The sequence below is a fragment of the Mobula birostris genome, chromosome 9 (genome assembly GCF_030028105.1).
Source record: "Mobula birostris isolate sMobBir1 chromosome 9, sMobBir1.hap1, whole genome shotgun sequence".
In the NCBI taxonomy this organism is placed as follows: Eukaryota; Metazoa; Chordata; class Chondrichthyes; order Myliobatiformes; family Myliobatidae; genus Mobula; species Mobula birostris.
In genome coordinates, this window is record NC_092378.1 from 48,252,461 (window position 1) to 48,273,987 (window position 21,527).

General features: G+C 42.6%; 1 protein-coding gene across 4 annotated transcripts in view; it reads right to left on the reverse strand.

The window, feature by feature from the left end:
- Positions 1-21,527, reverse strand: part of LOC140202744 (V-type proton ATPase 116 kDa subunit a 4-like) — a 77,203-nt gene that overhangs the window by 11,216 nt on the left and 44,460 nt on the right. For all 4 annotated transcript variants that reach the window (XM_072268014.1, XM_072268010.1, XM_072268011.1 and 1 more), the window contains 9 exons: positions 20,480-20,630; positions 16,887-17,026; positions 15,264-15,421; positions 14,306-14,399; positions 13,402-13,520; positions 8,559-8,775; positions 6,502-6,609; positions 5,210-5,326; positions 4,747-4,864 (listed from right to left, as the gene is read on the reverse strand). In XM_072268014.1, the coding sequence (XP_072124115.1) occupies positions 4,747-4,864; positions 5,210-5,326; positions 6,502-6,609; positions 8,559-8,775; positions 13,402-13,520; positions 14,306-14,399; positions 15,264-15,421; positions 16,887-17,026; positions 20,480-20,630 (1,222 nt within the window). The remainder of the gene's footprint in view (positions 1-4,746; positions 4,865-5,209; positions 5,327-6,501; positions 6,610-8,558; positions 8,776-13,401; positions 13,521-14,305; positions 14,400-15,263; positions 15,422-16,886; positions 17,027-20,479; positions 20,631-21,527) is intronic.

A 21,527-nucleotide genomic window follows, 5' to 3' on the forward strand; every position in this document is an offset into this window, starting at 1 on the left:
AGTAGGGTGCCGTGCACAATCCTGATTTGATGGAGACAGACGTGACAGCACAGAGGGACATCTGGTGAAACTTCTGAAATGCTTGCTTCGCTCCCGCTGCTACTGTGTGATCCAGAATCTCCAGGGGGGAAGGCCCTGAGTCCTCGGCTTTACTTGTTGCTCGGCGGCCAGGGCGGGGTCAAAGCGCTCGGCAGAGATGGAGCTTGGCGCCGGAGGCTCGAAGTTTTCGGACGGACTCAGAGTTGGCTGCTTCCAATGCATCGGCAAGTTTGCGATGCTTCCCTCTGCATGAGATGATGGGTCTATCGGGACTTAAGACTTTTTTTTTTTACTGTTCCCATGGTCTGCTCTTTATCAAATTACAGTATTGCTTTGCACTGTTGTAACTATATATTATAATTATGTGGTTTTGTCAGTTAGTCTTGGTTTGTCCTGTGTTTCTGTGACATCTTTCTGGAGGAACAATATCATTTTTAATGCATGCATTTCTAAATGACAATAAACGAGGACTGAGTGTCCTCATAATCTAATCTAATCTCTAGAATTCGAGACTGCAGCCCTCTGGGAGAGAGAATTTTAGAGATTCACCATTCCTTATGGGGTTAGGAATTCTGTGACACCAAGAAAACAGTCATGCTGGAAATCTTTTATCAAGACAGAAAATACTCAGTTGCTCAGATTGATGCCCTTCAGCTGAACTAAAAGTCATGGAACTAAACATCCAACTCTGCTCCTCTGTCTACGGATGTTCCCGAGCCCCAGTACGTCATTTTGATTTGATCACTGATGTAGCTTGGACATTTAAAGTTCTAAACAAACATGAGTAGCTCTTGAACCCGATACCGACAACACCACAAGACATGGAAGCAGAATTAGGCCATTCAGCACATCAAGTATACTCTGCCAATCTATCATGCTGATTTATTATCCTGCTCAATCCCATTCTCCTGCCTTTACCCAGTAACTTTAATGCCCTAAATAATCAAGAACCCATCAACCTCCACTTTAAATATAATCAACAGCTTGGCCTCCAGAGCAGTCTGTGACAATGTCTTCAATAGATTCACAACCCTCTGGCTGAAGAAATTCCTCCTCATCCTTGTTCTAAATGGATATCTCTCTATTCTGAGGCTGTGCTCTCTGGTCTTAGACTCATCCACTACAGGGAACATCCTCTCCACATCAACTCTATTTAGGCCTTTCAACATACAATAGGCTTCAGTGAGATTCCCCAACCCCACCACTCTTCTAAACTCCATCAATTACAGGCAAAGGACCATCAACTGCTCTTCATACATTAAACCTACCATTCTGAAATCATTCTTGTGAACCTCCTCTGGACTTTCTCCAATGCCAGCATATTTTCTTAGACAAGTCACCCAAGACTGCTCACAATACTCCCAAGTATGGTCTGACCAATGCCTTATAAAACCTCAACATTAAATCCTTACTCTTATATTGTAGTCCTCGCGAAAAGAATTAACATTGTTTTTGCCTTCCTTATCATCGATTCAACCTATGAGTTAACCTTTAGGGAATCCTGCACAAGGACTCCCAATTCCCTTTACACCTCAGATTTTTGAATTTTCTCCCCATTTGGTCTATGCATTGATTCCTTTTCCCAGAGAGCCTGACCATGAACTTTCCCTCACGTAGGCCATCTGCAACTTTGAATTGCCCCCACAAATGCCAGCCATTGCTGTTCTGCCATCAAACCTGCTGGTGTCACCTTCCAATCAACGTTGGCTAGTTCCTCTCTCATGCCTCTGTAAATCCCTTTACTCCAGTGCAATACTGATGCATCTGGCTTTAGCTTCTCCCTCTCAAATCGTAGGGTGAATATCATATTATGATTACCCCCTCCCAAGGGTTCGCTTTACCTTATGTTCGCTAATCAAATCTGGTTCATTACACAGCACCCATTCCAGAATTGCCTTTCCCTCAGTGGGTTCCACCACAAACTGCCCTAAAATGGAGGCATTCAACAAATGCTATTTCTTGGGGATCCAGCACCAACCTGAATTTCCCAGTCTACCTGCACATTGAAATCCCCCATGACTAACATAACATTGCCCTTTTAGCATGCTTTTTTTTAAAAAAATCTCCTACTGTAATTTGTATCTCACCCTGGCTACATTTTGGAGGCCTATACGCAACTCCCAATGTCTTTTTAAACTTGCAGTTTCTCTACATCTACAACCCTACATCTTAACCCTACATCGCTTCTTTCTATGGATTTGATTTCGGTTTTTACCAACTGTTACGTAACCGGCAACAATGAATATTAATCGAGCCTGGATTTATAAAAACTTTAACCGGAGGTTAAACAGGTACGCAGCCGTTCATCAACTCCACTCGACTCTGGTTCTTAAAGCGTTAAATGCCGAAACAGTTCTTAAAGCGATAACTTCGAAAGTCTAACAGTTTTACACATTCAATTGGGAGAGACTTCTCTGGAGAAGGATTTCTTCACCGACGCACCTTTACTGCCGGTTCCGTCCACAGGATTCCCGATGCCAAAAATAAACAGTTTAAATCGACTGACCTTAAATTCTTTTTAGAGAGAGAGAGCCTATACGTGAACTCATTACTCTATTGCAAGTTATCGCAATGCAGCTTCTCTTCAACGAAGACTCAATAAGGTCGATCCTTTATTAAACTGCCAAACCAATGCCGACTTCTCTCGATCCTTCACTTCGACGAATCCTTCATTCGTCCTTCAAAGCTGTCGGAATTGAGTAAATTGGCACTTCCAGCCACAAATTTCCAGTCCAAGTAATATGGAATCTTTCAACAGAACGTACAACCATTTTAAAAATGAAACTGCGTCACAAAAACAAACACGCAACAGAAACGGAGGCACTACATGTTCCACCCGGAAATCCACACATTCAAAATCCTACTGCGTCACGGGAGTCGACCCTAATATAGTCACGGGGGGGGGGGGGGGGCACATGTCATCACGTGACCTCAACGGCGGGAAAATCACATCAGGTGACCTCCAAAAGACCATTACATCATTCTCACAAAAAAAAGAGATCTCCTTGAGCATGTAACACCAACCAGGCAACCCCACCCCCTCTGTCTACTTGCCTGTCCTGTCAATACAATGTCTATCCTTGGATGCGAACCTCCTAGCTATGATCTAATTTCAGTAATGACTCAGTGATGCCCACAATGTCGTACTTGCTAATCTCTACCTTATTCCATATACTGCGTGCATTCAAATACAACACCCTCAGTCCTGTATTCACCCTTTCGATTTTCCCCCATATCACACTTCAACTTATCGCACTGATTAAAATTTTGCCCCATCATCTTGCTTGTCCTTCTTACACTCTCACTACACATTGCATCAACTTGTATAGCAACTTTACTATCCTCAGCCCAATCACTCCAGTTCCCACCCCCTGCCAAATTAGTTTAAATCTTCTCCAACAGCTCTAATAAACCTGCCTGCAAGGGTATTAGTCCACTTCTGGTTCAGGTGCAACCTGTCCTTTTTGTACAGGTCATACCTTCTCCAGAAGAGATCACTGCCCATTGCAGGAGTTCCCCAACCACTCATTCATCTGCACTATCATCCTATTCCTGTGCTGACTAGCATGTGGCACTGGAAATAGTCCAGAGACCACTACTTTGCAGGAGGTCTTGATCTTCAGCCTCTTTCCCCAACTCCCTACACTCACTGAGCAGAACCCCTACCTGACTTCTAACGATGTCATTGGTGCCAATGTGCACCATGACCTCTGGCAGCACTCCCCCCCCCCCCCCCCCCCACCTTGAGAATCTGCTGCAGCTGTTCTGAGACATTCTGGGCCATAGCACCTGGGAGGCAACACACCATCCTGGTGTCTCTTTTGCAGCTGTAGAAACTCCTGCCAGTTTCTCTATTGAGTCTCCTATCACTAACGTTCCACCTGGCTTTACCCTTCCCTGCTGAGCCTCGGAGCCGGCCACAGGGCCACTGGCCTGGCTGCTGTTCTTGTGCCCCAGTAGGTCATTTCCCCAGAAGTACCCAAAGGGGTGTACTTGTTGCTGAAGGGAATGGCCACAGGGGAACCTTGCACTACGTGCTTATTCTTCACCCATCTGCTGTCTGAAACCTGAACTCTTCTGGGTGTGAACACCTCAGTAAAAGTCTCATCTATGAGGTTCTCAGACTCTTGGGTAGTCCTGAGTATATCCAGCTCCAGATCCTTGACCTTGACAGTCAGGAGCTGAAGTTGGGTGCACTTCCTGGAGATGTAGTCAGCAGGGAGACCATTAGGTACTGTGCAATCTCACACCATACAGGAGAGGCATTCCAAAAGATAAATTAAAGCATCATTGTCACCATTCAAAGTGCTAGAGTAACTGAGCAGAGCGGACATGTTGTCAGGGTCAAGCCTTCAGCATTGTATGTGTTGCTCTGGATTTCTGACATTTGCAGACTCCTCTTTCCTCCATTATTGACACCCTTCATATCCATATGTAGTGAAAGAGAACACATTTTGATTAGGCAGAACATATAAAGGTTGGACACATGGACAGAATTATTTTAAAAAGATATTCCCTAATTGTTTTCACTTTCTCTCTTTTACCCTCTGATCATTACAGGGCATTTTACTGAATGGTAGAATGTTCTTCATATTACAGAAAGCTTTACATTGACATTCAGAGTTCAGTAAGTCCATTCACTTCACTCATTGCCATGAATATTCAACCCACCCATCATATACACTGGGACCAAAAAAATTTGCTTACCTGCATGAGCCAAACTTAGAGCCCAGAGCCGGAGGTAGGAAGCAGTGTTGGAGATGCAACCGAGACAGTACTCAATAGTGTGGATTGCTTGGTGCACAAAAATATCACCAAAGTCAAACTGAAATAATACAAGAATTTTTTTGTTAAAATGCAGTCACTGCAAAGCCCCTTAGGTATATATCTAATCCGGCAACTCCAGCCCCTCAGTTAGTGAAGGCAGTGAGAAACTGAATGTGGAGAATGTACAAACTGCTTACGAACAGCAGTCAGAATCAAACCCTGATCGATGGTCGCTGGATCTGTAAAGCAATTGTGCTAACTGACACAGTACCATAGCACCTGATAATACAAGGTAAAACAGCCGCAGTATTTGATTAGGCAACGGAAGGGATCTGCTCTTGATGGTTAGTTTGTTAACAGAGCAGAACCAGTTTTAAATGTCCAAGTTAAATGTGATACTCACCTCCTCGCCATGCTGGTCCCCATGGCCACCAGCATGGTCAGTGGAGTTCCTTTGCTGGGTCTGCATCATGTCTGCATCGGCTACATCCGCATAGGCATTCTCTTGGATAGTCGCCAACTGTGAAAAGCAGCCAGAATTACATTCATCCAGGATATCACTGTGACTGCGGCAGTGATCCAGTGAGACAGACAGACTAAAGTCTGATTTACACTTGTGCATACTAGCTTATGCCGCAGCCTACGCAAGTGGGGCTACGCCGTTGTGAGCATCTATACTTGTGCGTTGGTGTGTCTGCGTCGCTCTGCAATTCACCGCCAAAACGCTGGTTGGCGGTGGGGTTTCTGTGCCACTGTGTTGAGTTTCTTTGTGTTGAAACTCAACACGAAGAAACTCAAATTTCAAACAATGGCGACAAACTGAAGGAGGGTGAATCTTCTGTGCTTGTCTGGCCACTGAGAGACATGGATGAGGAAATGCTTTTCAAATATTTTCGGATGTCGGCAGGTAGATTTGACGATTTGGTTCATCGTCTCCAACCATTTATTTCGCATCAGTGTACGCACAGTATACTCAGAGACTGGAAATCACCATTCGAGTTTTAGCTTCAGGTGGAAGTCAACGGGCTGTAGCAGCTAGCTACAAACTGGCGTCAAGCACAGGGTCCTCCATAATTTCGGGGGTCTGTAAAGCTTTATGGAAAGCATTGCAGTCAGAGTTCCTTCCTTGCCCTTCAGTTGCCCAATGGCAAGCTACAGGAGGAAATGTGATGCTACCAAGCGGACCAATCACAGTTGTTGCGGTCTGCGACGCCATGACGCATAGTTACATTTTGGGAGAGGTGCACGTTAGGCTACGGCATAGGGTTCGCCGCTACGCCATTCCTACGGCGTACATTTAACGCACAAGTATAGATCAGCCTTAAAGCGTACCAGAGATGGGTCAGAGCAAAACTAGCTCATCTTAGTTTAAGGGGAACAGCATTGCAAAGCCAGAAGATACAGCGAGGCTCGTCAGAAAGGTGACTGCATGATTGGGAAGAAAGTCCAAAAAGCCAAAAATAGTGAAAGTGCAACAATGTGCTCTTAATGGGGATTAATTCTCTGAAGTGGTCACCAACCCAAGTGATTAACCGATTCCCCAAAAGCCAGTGAAGACACCCTGCAGAGTTGGTGGCTCCAGAGCCAGAGACAAAGATTTGCTCTGAACTCTAGTTCATTCAGGCAATTCACTGCGTCAACAGCAACTCCTCAGATGTACATTTTATTATTGATGATTATGCAGGTTTATCTTACCGCTTGCTGAGATCTCTTGTGATTTGATCGCAAAATAAAAGGCTTGAAGAGCAGCATCCAGGGGACAGAAATGAATGCAATGATGACCAAAAAGCTCTGTATCTCCTTCTGCAAAATTTAAAATAATAATTTCAAGTATTCCTGTTCTGCTGCAAGTTTATTCTCTTAGGGGTGGGGTGACACAGTTGCAAGGCCAGTCTGTTCAATCCTATGCCCGTTGCAAATGTGAGGTTCTGCTACCACTGATTTCTCTGGATTACCTGGAGAAATCAGTGATAGCAGAATATTGTATTCACAGTGGCCACAGGATTGACTTCAATGGTACAAAACTACTATGCTACGTCAATGGCTTTTGAGACAGCCTGCTGAACATAGAAAACCTACAGCACAATACATGCCCTTCAGCCCACAATGCTGTGCCGTACATGTCCTTACTTTATAAATTACCTAGGGTTACCCATAGCCCTCTCTTTTTCTAAGCTCCATATACCTATCCAGGTGTCTCTTAAAAGACCCTATCGTATCTGTCTACGACACAGTCGCCGGCAGCCCATTCCATGCACTCACCGCTGTGTAAAAAAAAACTCACCCCTGACATCTCCTCTGTACCTACTTCCAAGCACCTTAAAAACTGTGCCCTATTAACCATTTTAGCTCTAGGAAAAAGCCTCTGACTATCCACACGATCAATGCCTCTCATCGTCTTATTAAAGATACTGAAATAAAGCTAAAGGAAAAGAATTTTAACAAAGACTAAGGTTTTACTCCAAGTAAGAACTGGAATTCAATTGTAATCAAGGTGGGAAGTGGAAACTTGATTGGTTAACTCTCATCCAAATAGGAGGGACGGACTACAGGTGTATAAATACCAGCAGACTAGACATGGCCGGGCATCATCCCTGGTGAAGGTGGCAGAGTTGATCATCAAAATGTCAGTTATAATCAATACCTGTACCCAGCTGGAAGCCCAAGAAGAGTTTCTATGGTTTATTCAAATGGTCTTGGCACACAGTCTTTTTAAACTTCCCAAGTGTTAGTGTAGTTCAAAGAGCAGTTAATTGTGTTAAAAGTTAATATACAAGGAGTGTTGATGGCTCTGGGCCTGTACACATTGGAGTTTAAAAAAAATGAAGGGGGATCTCATTGAAACCTATTGATTATTGAAAGGCCGAGATAGAGAGGATGTGCAGAGGATATTTCCAATAGTGGGGGAGTCTAGGACCAGAGAGCACAGCCTCAGCATAGAAGGATGTCCTGACGGTAGGGAATCTGTTGAATTCATTGCCACAGACGACTGTGGAAGCCAAGTCATTGAGTATATTTAAGCGGAGTTTGATAGATTCTTGATTAGCAATGGTGTCAAAGGTTGTGGGGAGAAGACAGAATGGGGTTGAGGGGGAAAATAAATCAGCTATGATTGAATAGTGAAGCCATCGATGGGCCAGATAGCCTGATTTAGCTCCTTTGTCTTATGGCCAATTACAATCTGTAAAGGAGCAACTGTCTCAAAGTGGCAAATCACTCTTCATTACCATCGTTATGTATGTTGCAGCCAGCATAAATCTGTGCTCAAAATATGACCTGCGATACCATGGTGTAGGTGTGTTACCGAACTAGTACTCCACAGATCAGAACAGATGGTCTGAAATCAGGAATTTCAATCTATTATGATGGCTCAATTTTAATACAATTGAAAAATAAAACAACTACACAAATAATATCAATGGGGCCAACAAACTTCCAGATTGTCATGAAAACACATCTAATTCACTGATTTCCATTCGGGGGCAAAAAAAAAACCCTGTCACCTTTACCTGTACACAACTTCAGACAGAGTGATGGGATTGGCCCAGGTAAGAGGGAAGCAATCCATTTTGTTCTAGATTGACAGGTAATACTTTCACCCTTGCTGGGTACACCACATCAGAAGAATGTGCTAGAAACATGCTAGAAACATCAGGTTTATTACCATTCATTTAAGGGAGTTGTGTGTTATAACTGGGCACTTTTTTTGTTGCTGATAAAGATTTTAACTTTTAAACTTTACTATAACATACCTGATACTGGTATAAGAGTGCATTGGAAGAATCATTGTAGGAGAACAGGAACATGTTGATGAAGTGGATTAAAATACTGGGAGCAGACTGGGAAGTCCCAACATGGTAATAACACCACTTAAAAATAATCATGAAGACCAGGTAACCAAATAAACTCAGGATGAAGATCATCTCTGGTATGAACTGAAGGAAAATGTTCACTTTGCTCTTAAAGTAGCTGCAAAATAGCGAAACAAAATGGAAGGACATGAATTATTGGTAAATTCGACCCTTAAAAAGGCAATAATATCCATCTACTCATTAATAATTTGTACAAAGGACAAGCATTTCTATTGTTACTTTCATACCCCAAGGATAACAAAAGCATTATTGAATGTGATCACTCATGTAAGCACAGGCAAATGCAGCAGTTAAAAAGTGCATAGCAAGGTCCACAGATAGCAGCATGAATGAGCTGTTTATGGGTGAACCAGCGGTAGAACACTGGAAAGAAGGCCCTTGTTCTTAAATGGGATCACTTACATCCAAGCACAAGGATAGAATGAATGCAGGGATGCTGAACATTCAGGAGATGGTCTCTCAGCTAGGAATTAAACTGAGTCCCCATAAGTTGTAGAAGAGTTAGTTACTGCCTGTTATGCCATCTGCACCTCGGGCAGCAGTGAAGGTCCTCCATCTCTGTCTGTCCTTGGCCATCTTCTCTATTGTGCCCCAGGTGTGGTTCAGGGTCATCACATCTGTCTCTACAATAAAGCACTAAGTTGTCTCTGATCTCCTGCGTTGTCTCCGCTCTTCAGGGGTCCAATGAAGTGCTGTCTTGATGGAGTTGGCCTCTTCTCATCATGTGCCCAATCCATCTCCAACATTTCCTCATGATGACCATGTCCTCTTGGTGATATTGAAGGAGTCGGGCATGGTTGAAGATGTTTCTTGGCCAGAAAATATGGAGGATCTTCCAGAGGCTCGTGGTGTGGAATGACAACAGCTTGGCAAGGTCATTCTGTCATGTGCCAGCATTCTGATCTGTACAAGCCTGTGGACAGACCATAGCTCTTATACAGCTTCACCTTGGTGTGGATGCTGTCCTTGGCTGATCCCCATGTGTTGTTCATTGATCTGATGATGTTTCCAGTTTTGCTGTGTCTGCACTTGATTTTGTCCTTGGTCCCACCTTCCTGCTGAATGATGTTGCTCAGGTAGGTGAATCTGCCAGTGCTGGGTAAGTCAATACAATATACCTGATGGGAGGAGACTTGACATTGACAGTTATGGTCTCAGTCTTACTCTGGCTGACTGTTCCAACCTGTCCACTGAAAGAACACAGCTATTGAGTTTTCCCTTACATGTGCTGGTGTGTATGTGATAGTGATGTGAGGTCATCTGTAAAGTCAAGGTCTTCTAAATTAGAGAATTTCTTTCATTGTTTGCCTCATAACTCAGTCAGTCACCAGGTTAAATAATATCACCGACGCCACCGAGCCTTGCCCGACTCCTGTCTCGGCTTCGAAGTGATTGTAGTCCCCAACTGTGCAGGTGTAGTTAGCATAGAAACTGGATAAGCTGGACAATTTTGGAAGGGATCCCATATGATCTGAAAATTTGCCAGCTGTCCCTGTGGATGCCATCAAAAGCCTTTTCAAAGTCCACAAAATCCAGATACAGTTGTCTCTGTCACTCTGTGCACTGTTCTATGATGTTACGGCAGCATTTGTAATCCATTGGACAACAACTTTGGCGAAAACCTTGCTGGGCACTGACAAAAATGTAATGCCATCCCAGTTATTGCAATCACTTAGCATTCCTTTCTTGGGGATCCTAATAATAAATCCCTTTGCCAAGGTCTTGGGTACTTGGCCCCATTCCCAGATTATAGTAAATAGCAGCTGCCGGATGGCTGCTGCAACTTTTGGTTTAGTTTTGCCATGTCCTGGAGCTTTGCTGTACTTTAATGATTTATTCACAGCACCATTCTCTTCTTTCTTGGGTGGATCTGTTTTGATGTCAAGGTCCTCTACTGCCTCTTGCATGCCAGGTTCTCCATCTGGAGGTGCTCTATTCAGCAATTCTCCAAAATACTCTGTCCATTGTACTACTTCTTGCTCTTTCTCAGTTGTCAAAAGCAAACCATTGCCATCTCTCATAGGACCATTGGATCATAGGCCAAGAACATTTTGCATATCAATTTTGAAATCTATACATTTCCCTGATCAATTGCTGCTACTTTGGCCTCCTCTACAAGGTCTTCCATGTAAGACCTTAAAAGTCCCTTCACTTTTATGTTAGCTTCAGTGTATGCTAGTTGAAGTTTCCTTAATTTGTGTTGACCTTGCATCTGACGCTTGCTTCTTAATTTTCTGTCTTTCTTCCAAGGCTGAGCATGTTCCCCGCTGTTATCCTTTCTTTGTTCTTCTTTCCAGTTCTGAGTCCTAGACAAGCCTCACTGCTCTCCATGAAGACTGAAGCAATCTGTTTCCACATTATGTCGATCCCATCTCTTGACACATCCTCATCATGGTCTTGCAAGGCCTGAAATCTATTCTTAAGATGAATGTTGAAGGCACACCTCAGACTAATGACCTCGAGCTTTTTTTAAACATCAAAACACATTATAATGCCAGTACTTCTCAGCTTGAGTTTCATTACTCGACAATAAGGTGGTGATCACTTCCTGTATCTGCTCCTCTCTTCACCTTTACATCCTACAAGGATCGCCTCCACATACTATTGAACATTCAATGGTCAATCTGGTTCTTGTCATATCCATTGGGTGAGCACCATCAACTTGTGGATCTCATGGTATGGAAAGGAGGTCCCTCCTAAGGCCAGATCGTTCATGGCACAGAATTCCATCAGCATTTCACCAGTATTTCACATTCATGCATGCTCATGATCCTAGTGAAGTGTGAGTTGTTATTTTCCATTTTTATATTTAAATCTCCCATGACAATGATTATCTCATGGTGTGGAGCTAACTCTACCTCTGATTGCAGCTATTCGTAGAAAATGTCCTTTTCTTCAATGTCACTATCGTTATTTGGAGCATAGCACTTGATCACAGTCATGTTCACTTGCTTCCCTTTCAGCCTGACTCAGAGTACTGTTGACTGGTATTCACTCCAGCAAGCACTCCTCAATGCCCTTCTTCAAAATGACAACTATCATGGTGCTGACCATCTTCCCTTCCTGAGTATAAAGCTGTTTCACCAGTTGCCCCCTTTAATCTGCTAGATACTGTACAACTGCTTTCACTACATTCAGTATATACATGTTATAATGACACATTTCTGCAGTCATTTGTCCTTGCTTGCTAGTGTTGTACATGGTTCTTACATTCCAAAAACAAATTTTGATCTTAGTCTTGATCTTAATGGTGTTCAGGGCTTCCTTCATCATGCCAGTGGCTTCCCTTCAGTTTTCACTGTCAGTCATGCAAATCCTGGTGGAGACCCAGGAATAATGTCACACACAGATGTAGGACTCTTCATTGCTGTTTCTGTAACAATTCCTTTTGACCAGTCAGGGTTGTTGGCCCCAAGCTGAACCCCTAAAACTGGAGGAACGATGGACCACTCTTAGTCTGGCCTCTACCCTTTGACCTGTTTGGCATGGGTAACCCTACCAAAAGTCAAAGCACAGGCCCTGACTCCAGCCAACATAGCTCTCCGGGTCATTAAGGCATCCAAACCCTACAACAATGTTATGGTCTTCTTGGAGGGCGTTCTGGCAGACATTGACAATAAATCCCACAGAAATGAAGATTGACATGGAAGAAAAAGAAAAGATGTACATTTATTTGACTGGTTTGGAAGACAAACCCCAGTGTAGATAAGGTTGTTCTTCCCAGATGCATGCTCCAATTCTACATAACATTTACCAATATGTATAAACAAATGGCACAGTGATTAAAGAAAACAGAAGTAAAAAGAATGGCAGTGGCTTGGAGAGCTACTTTCTCAGAGTTCAGGTAACAGGATTCAATGCTGACTTCCAGTGTTGTGTGTTCTCCATGCTTCCAGCTGCTCTGGCTTCCAAACACATCACAAAAGCATGCAAGTTGCTCGTTTACTTTGCTGCTGTAAACTGTCTGTAGGTGAGGGGAAGAATCACGGTGGGGGTAAGTGTGCAAGGGTAGTTGACAAGAATGTGGAGAGAATAAAATAGATTAGGGGGAGAGTTTTAAAATAGGTGCTTGCTAGTCAGCATGCGATTCAATAAACACTGATTCTTCGCCATATAAAGTTGATGCAATGTTTTACTGTTTTGCAATAGATGTGGACAGTTTACCAGAGGTCTAGAACCTTCTTGTGGGAAAAAAACCATATTTCTCCTCTCAATACCACAGAAGCGAAAGCTTAAGAAAATATTTTCCGTCACAGACACCTCCTCAGTGATGGCATTCAATCCCTAGATATTTGGCCACCCGTTTTGAAATGAAAATGATAATTCTTCTAAACAGAAGAGGGGACACTGCAGCCCATCTCCTGACTGTGGCGTCTGCTGGAAATGTTGGCTTCCAGACAACATTGCTGTCTTGGTATTGCAGAAGGCTGCCAGTTCAAACCAGGCGCAAGAGCCTAGACTACAAAAATCTAGTGCTGAAGATAGCTACACTCCTTGGGTGACAATCTTCTGAAGCTGGCATTATATGAAAGAAAGGCAGAATAGTTCTTCCAGTTTCTTGGTCAGTGGTCAACATCAAAGCAGGTAATCATTCACCCAATGCAGTCTGCAGACTGACTTGTTTTCCTTTTCTCCGGAAGGACACAAGAGGCTGCAAAGTGTTTTGGGACATCCTGAAGATGTCTGTGAACAGACGAGCTTTGAATTATTTGCATGTACCTACATGTGGTTGAAAAGGCTGATGACAACACCAAACACCATGTGTGTGACACCAAGGATGACTGACATCTTCATCTTGTAGGAGTTGAGAAAAGTTAGCTTGTTTGAGGCAATGTTCCAAATCTGAAGAAAGAATGAACATTTATTAACTTCCACAGTTCAATTCATTCATTAACAAACAGTCCACAATCATAGAACAGTTAAGGTCCTTCAGCCCACAATGTTGAGCTGACCTTTTAACCCACTCCAAGATCAATCTAATCCTTCCTTCCAATTTTTTTCTTTCATCCATGTGCCTATCCAAGAGACTCTTAAATGTCCCTAATCTATCTGCCTCAGCCACCACATCTGGCTGTGCATTCAATGCACCCACGACTGTAATAAAAAAGCAAGCTTACCTCTGACATCCCCCTATACTTCCCTCCAATCACCTTACGATTATGCCCCCTCATGTTAGGCATTTCAGCCCTGGGGGGGGGGAAGGTCTGGCTGTCAACTCAATCTACGCCTCTTATCTTGTGTATCTCTATCAAGTCACCTCTCATCCGCCTTCACTTCAAACAGAAAATCCGTAGCTTGTTCAATCTGTGGATATACTGTATTGTGAGGATACTTTGCAAATTCAGGGGTAGCTCCGCAGGGTTCAGTCCTTCAACAGTTTAAAGAGGTGTGAATTCCTAACAGCAAGACTTGCACTCAACAACCTCACCTGTTTATGGTTTGATGATTAATCTGAACTTGGTCATTTAAGTATTTCGGGTCACCCTGATCATTGGCGTACCACATCATCGGCTCTTATGCCGATTTAGCAACTTGTTAGAAATAGAAGTTTCCAATGGTGCATGAAACCATGAAACACAGGAGTGGCTAGCACGACAAGCCTGGAGTGAATCTATAACGTTCCTCACCGGATCAATGCCAAATGGGTAGGGGTTTCCGGAGAATACTCCCGATACAGCAGGGTCTAACTGCAGTAACAGACTATTTGAAACGACCTCCTCACTGCACAAAAACACAAACAGAAGTCCAGAGAATTGTTGCATTTTTAATGAGATATTATTAAAAATAGCAATGTGTTATCAACTACCTGGGAAAGTCCCAGAGGACTATTGAACCAACACTAAATCCTCCAGCATTTTGTGTATATCACTGAGTATCAATAGTTTGCATACAAGTTTGATGTACTGTGGCCACAAAGATGGAATTTAAGAGGGCCAAGGAATTAGAAGGAGGTGGAGTGGAATGTTTGAAGGAGGGGATTCCGTAATATGGGACAACATGCTTAAAGGAGTGAGGAGTGGCCAGAATTGGGAGGAATGGTGTTCCAGGTTTTGCTTTCTAACCAGAAGGGGTAACAAAGACTTTATGGAAGGGGGGGCAGGGGGAGTGATTGGTGAAGACCACAGACCTGCCCGAATGACCAGTCGTAAATCAAGTGGTAGTTAGCATAGGAAAAGACATACTTTCACAACTGAAGAGTGTTAGAAAGAAACTAAGGGCAAGAAATGTACAAGAACTTATAAATAATAAACAGCATTTTCAGCTAAAACTTCTTAAGAGTGTATTCACAATATTACTTTGACAAAAGATATCCAGCAAAAGATTCATTGCTGGATCTAATTTCAGGTGACCAAACAGAAGAGGGAAGTCTTGCATGTGTTATAGATATAGATAATAATACTGTTGTTCCAGGTACATAATTTGATGCCCAAGCTGTCCAGTTCCAAGTTGAAGTTTGACAATGAAGGCAGAAGGCAGAAAGGGGTGTAAAATTGAAATTGACCCAATTTTAATCAACTACATATAGCTGAATGTTCTACATAACTGACTGATCTCTTATTGTTTAAAGTTTTGTGGGAGACTTACTTCCATGTTCCATTATGGAACATCCCCCGGACATGCCATGAGGATCCAAATATGTTGAAGGATTTTGAGAAGCAATCATTGTAGATAAATCCAGTGTAAATAGAGAATATGCTCATCAACAGAATGAGATAGCGTCCACTGAAGAAAGTATTCCAGATCTGAATAGAGGGCAAAATAGAGGAGAGCAGTTTAGGCTTATTCGCCAGCTAAGAACGGAACATCTAAATTTCTCCAAGGCCCAGTACTGTTGTGACTGCTAACATTAAGAGGTTCTCAGGAGTGGAACAAATCTCACCAATGATCAGGATAACATTGGGACTTTAAGGAGTAATTTATGAGGCAAGATTGCACAAAGTTAGTCTGCGTTCTCCTTATGGTTGCTTAGTATCATGCTAACATGAATTTGAGGCACTTCTTCCACACCAAGTGTTACAGAGATGTAGAATACTCTCTCAAAAGGTGAGACTGCTGGAGCCAACTGATGAAGATTGACAGATTAGACAACTGTAGAAGAGGATGTGGGTCCATCCACCATTTTTTTTTTACTAAAACGGCTAACAAGCCGTTTACAAATGGCAGTCATTCCATTGTGCAAATATTGAAAAATTGACCAACACACACATACACAAAAAATTGCTAGAGGAACTCAGCAGATCAGGCCACATCTATAGAGGTGATTAAACAGTCAATGCTTCGGGCCAAGACCCTTCATTAGGACTGGCACACAATCCTCCAGCATTTTGTGTTTATCACTGAGCATCAATAGACTTTTTAAAAAAAGACATTAAGGTTAAAGAAATATGGATTAATGTAGGTATTCAGCATCAAGTTTACAAATCAGGCCTGGTTTTGCTGATTGGCAGATAAACTTGCTTCTTCCATCCTCTTCAGGAAACATTCAAACATTCAGCAGATATCATTCAGTTAAGACCACGGCATCTCAGTAGCCATTTCCCTCAACCACCACCAGTTACAAGGCAGATCAATTGATCAGGTGCCTCCGTCTTTCGTGGGATTTGCCCCGTAATTCTTCACAACTATAGTCGTATTAAAATGCTTTGGTCACAAGGTGTGACTGCTTTGGAATTTGGAGTGGTTCTCCCTGGACAAGACAAGGGTAGAAGATTTGATATAGATTCTTCAAAATCAGAGATTTATTGAAATAGTCGAAATAATATCGTTTAGAACAAGATGGTCAATTATCAGAGAAAATAGAAATTTTAAAGGTAGAAAAAGCCAAGTGGTACCTGAACAGAAAATGAAAGTTTATTTGTTTTCATGCAAATGAACAGTCTGTAAAGCATGATAAAACTAGGTATCAAAACATTTCAAAGAAAAGTGAGTGGGTCAATTGGTTTGGAGATTACATGGAGTGGAAGTTGTCCTGTACTGTATCCCTGTGACACCATTTACTACACTACATTTCAATGGGGACAAAGCACTTCAAAGTATCTCAAGGTCCTTTTTTAATTCTATAGAAGAGCTTCATTTACTATCATAAAACCTCTCAGGATCACAACGTTCAAATACAGAGCCACGTTGCATAGGAATGACACTGGACAGGATCCTTGGGCTTGAGAAGTAACCCCGCCCACCAAAATACACAGCAGACTTTTCACCCACCTCGTTGCCACCTTTCTGGGCAGCAAAGCTTTTTTCATTAATGATCATGATGAGGGAAAACCCCAGGAGGACTGCTCCATGGCCACAATCTCCAAACATGACAGCAAATAGGAATGGAAATGTGATGATTGTATAGGGAGCTGTGGAGGAGAAAAATAGTGCAAAGATATGACATTTCACAATGTCCCATATTACAGGGTTGTGTCAGAATTTACAATGAGGTATAATATAATAAAGGTATTCCAACATATCTATTGAGATACAGCACAGAATAGATGCTACCAGCCCTTCAAGCTGCACTGCCCAACAATCCCCCGATTTAATCCTAGCCTAATTACAGGACAATTTACAATGACCTATTAACCTACCAATTGGTCATTGTAAATTGTCCAGAAATTAGGCTTTGGACTGTGGGAGGCACCCAAAGGAAACTCACGAGGTCACAGGAAAAATGTACAAACCCCTTACAGGCAGTGGTGGGAATTAAGAACCATGTGTCCTAAGATTTTCAGACTTGAACCACAAGCTGTTAATGTATGGTTTCCTCAAAGTTCAGACTTAGGTTTTTGTAGACAAAGTTTGTTGTTCTCATTAATTGGTATCATGGCTGGCTTGAATGGTCAACATTCCCAGCATCAAGGCTATGGGCTCTTTCAGCTGCCTGAGTTAGATAGGCCACATTGCTCACAAACAGACACTCTGTACCAAGCTCTGTTGTGGGAAGATAACAGGGAGAAAACTTCCTAGAGAACATCAAGGCTGTGCATCAGAAGCACATCAAAGTTGTGTGGAAGCAACAGAAGGAACATCATCTCACCAAGTATCAACCTGCCCACCCCATCAGCCACATCCTGCAAGTCTCCATGGTTCCCAAAAGCAGCTCATCAACCACCTGAAAACCCATAAGGAAGCCAAGTCATTTTCAGTACACCAAGGGACTGCCCATGTTGCCATCATGCCCAAGTTTAAGTCTCACTGCTGACTGCCTTTCCACTTCTCAGCAGGTCAGGCAGCATCTATGGGGGAAATGAACAGTCAACGTTCTGGACCAAGATCCTTAATCGGGACTGGTTAAGTGATCAAAAGACTTTGTCAAGTTGAATTTTCAGGTGAAAAAAATAATTATTTCACAATGGGAAGGGAACTTGGAGCCTCCAACATCAATACTTTTCAACCAGCTTTACATGGTAGCCTCTGCTAATCAGTCTGTTTGATAAATTTCAGTCAATCTCATTTGGCCATCAGTAATCCAGCCTCATTTATTCAGCAAATCCCCAGTGAAAGTGGTCGCCTTGCATTTGCTGCTGGTGATCCTGGTGTTTCCAGAACCTTAGTGAGCTTTCCTCATTATCTGGGTGACTGCTGTGTTAGTGAGAAAAGAGTGAGACTTTAGAATCCTTGCCAAGTCAGCGAGAGCTTGGATATAGAGAACATAACAGTTATGGGAAAAGAAATGGTTCTAAGACGTATTGCTAACACTATGAGAGAGATTCAAGGACACATGCTGAAGAACATCCAGTAAAGACCACATTGTGGTTTCCCCCCTCTGAACTATAAAGATTTAATTCTAATAAAAGAACTGTAACCATAGGGTCAATTGCCTGCAGTTAGAGCAAGGGGAGACATCAGTTAGCAGATGTGACCTGCGTCAGAGATGTAGCTCGATGCTGGCAGAAAAAGACTGACACAGTAGTTCCCCGGCAGCTCGCTGAAGCATCTCTGGCACAGTCTGGGCTCCCCAGACAGTGACGTCAGTTCCAAACAATAATTTTGCTCTCAGCCACCAGTTGCCAGGAGATGCCACAAGTTTTACAGTGGAACCACACAGATCAAAAGGAAGCCTTTTGGCCCATTGTCAGGTTTCCAAAAAAAAAAAAAAAAAAAATCAAAGTTATTCCCACAGCTCTGTGCTTTTCACTGCCTTGGAAACATCCCTCTGGTGATTATGCATTGATTCTGTTTAGAAAATTACCACTGAGCGACCTTCTAGTGCCATTTCAGGTAACCTATTTCTCATCCAAACTGAAAACATCTCCAATCATGCTGTCATCAATTCTCTTAACTTTCTCTCTAGTGAATTATTCCCTCTAATCTGAGCAGCTCTGTTAAAGCTCTGAATTTTAGTCCCAACAATTTAACAACAAGACATCGAGGGTCTTTTAGACTAACATTTTATGAAGTAAGCACTGAACCTTCATAAAGCACCAGTCTGGTTTTACCCGGAGTGTTGTGTTCACTTTGGTTGCTGCATTATTGGAAGAATGAGAGGCAGTTACAGAGTTTACTCACTGTATTTATAAATGTTTGTACTTGGAGATGCAGCACGGAATGGACTCCTCCAGCCCTTTGAGCCATAGTGCTAACAAACCCCAATTTAACCATCGCCCAATCACAGGACAATTTACAATGACCAATTAATCCACTAACCAGCACGTCTTTGGAATGTGGGAGGAAACCAGAGCACCAGGAGGGAACCTACGTATTCCATGGGGAGGATGTATAATCTCCTCACAGAGGACACCAGGATTGAACTCTAAACTCCGACAGTCAGAGCTGTAACAGCATTGCACTAACCATTACGCTAGTTAGAGAGGGTCCAGTAAAGATTTATGGGAATGGCTTCTGGGATCAGTTAGAGATTAGAGTCAATGTGGCTATCTTTTGAGAAGTCTGAGCGGTTTTATAAAGCTACATTCTGTAGCCACTTTATTAGGCAACTCCAGTACCTAATTAAGTGACCACAGAGTACAGGTTCTTGATCTGCTGCTGCAGTAGCCCATCCACATCAAGGTTTGACATGATGTGCACCCAGAGATGCTCTTCTGCACACAATTAAAATGACTGGCGCCTACCCATTAGTTTGAACTAGTCCAACCATTTTCCTCTGACCCCTCTCAATAACAAGATGATTTTTCCCCACAGAATTGCTGCTTACTGGTTTGTTTTGTTTTTTTTTTGCTTTGCTGTACCATTCTCTTTAAACCCTAGAGACTTGTGCATGAAAATCTCGGGAGGTCAGCAGTTTCGGAGATACTCAAACCACCAACTATTCCATGGTCAAAGTGACTTAAATTACATTTTTCCCCATTCTGATGTTCAGCCTGAATAACACTTGAGCCCTCTTGGGCACATTTCCATGCTTTTTATGCATTGGGTTGCTGCACTAATAAAATGGCAACTGAGTGTATGTTGACTCTTCTAGTGAGGTTCTGCATCTTCTAGAGACACTGTCAGGAGCCAAGAATACTTTGATTGCTCATGTCTCTGAGCCATCTTCTGCTGTTGGCCTCACTTCCTTCTCCAGACTATTACACTTCTACAAATGTCACTGGACTGGCCAAAATGTGAAAAAGCATCATGCTCACACTCATGCATAATTAAACCTTTGGACACTTGTGGAAAAAAAAAGACTGCTTTTCAGGTATTAATTTGTTTACAGGTGTAATTTCAAGGAAGGCTGGCCCAGTCCATTCACAAAGACACTTAGTGCCCAACTGGGAACAACAGAGCAACCTTGCACATTAGACTAGTTAGCAGGAAACTGTAAACCAACACAACACAATTCAAGCTATGTAAAATTAACCAAGGGTCACCAGGATTCATTTCACGGTAAGTCCCAACTCCATAGGCATCCACAATGTTCTGGAACCCAGCTGTGAATTTATTGGTCCTGTTGAAGGTGGGTGGGGCCATTTGGGTCTGCACAACAGTCATGATCGGATCAACACTGGAACCACTGCGCTCCTAAAGTAAAGGAAGGGGTGGAGAGAGAAAAGGGAAAGAGCTTTTCATTGAGTGTCAGCTCGACATAATGATCAACTCTCATCACTGGTGTCAAAGAAGAAAACAGCAAAAGGGCACATAACACTACTTCTTCATAGACATTGCATGTTGATATGCAAGTAAAATTGCTGTCAAATCATGAACAACTGCACATAGTCACACAGCTGGTAGAGTTGCTACCCAACAACTCCAGTGTCCTCAATTTAATCATGACTCTTTTTATAAAGTTTGTATGTTCTCTCTGTGACTATATGGCCTCCCACACCAGCACCCTAATCACTCCAAGTGCAATTGTAGTAATTGACCACTATAAATTGCACACCCCTTCCTCTCTGCGCCCCCCCCCAACTGTGTGAGAGTGGTGAATCCATGGAATTATGTTGAGAATAGGTTGCAAGAGAATTAGTGGGTGAATGAGGTCACTCAGAGCTGGCATTGACTTGATGGGCTGATGGCCTTCCAAGTTGTACAGAAATGATGATATGGAAACTACACCTAGAATCAATGTTAACTAGGTGAACAACTGTATCAATCAAATGGAGGAATTGTTCACAAAGAGCAGAGTTTGAATGCAAGCATAGTTATGATAATTAAATCAGGGGTAGCTGAAATAGCTGATTTAGTGTCAAATTACAGAAAATTGAGCAAAGGTGAGAGAAAGAAAATTTAAGATCTTCAACGTTAAAAGTTGAAGGAAAGAAACCCCACAGTAGAGAAGCCTAATTGGGCAAATGCTTTATAAAACATCCCCATTTAGTCTGCAATGCCTAACTATTACTATAAATTGAACATTTAAACAGACGTAACAAAGATTTTTATTCCTCATGTACATGAAGGAAGTAATAAAGTAAATTCAAT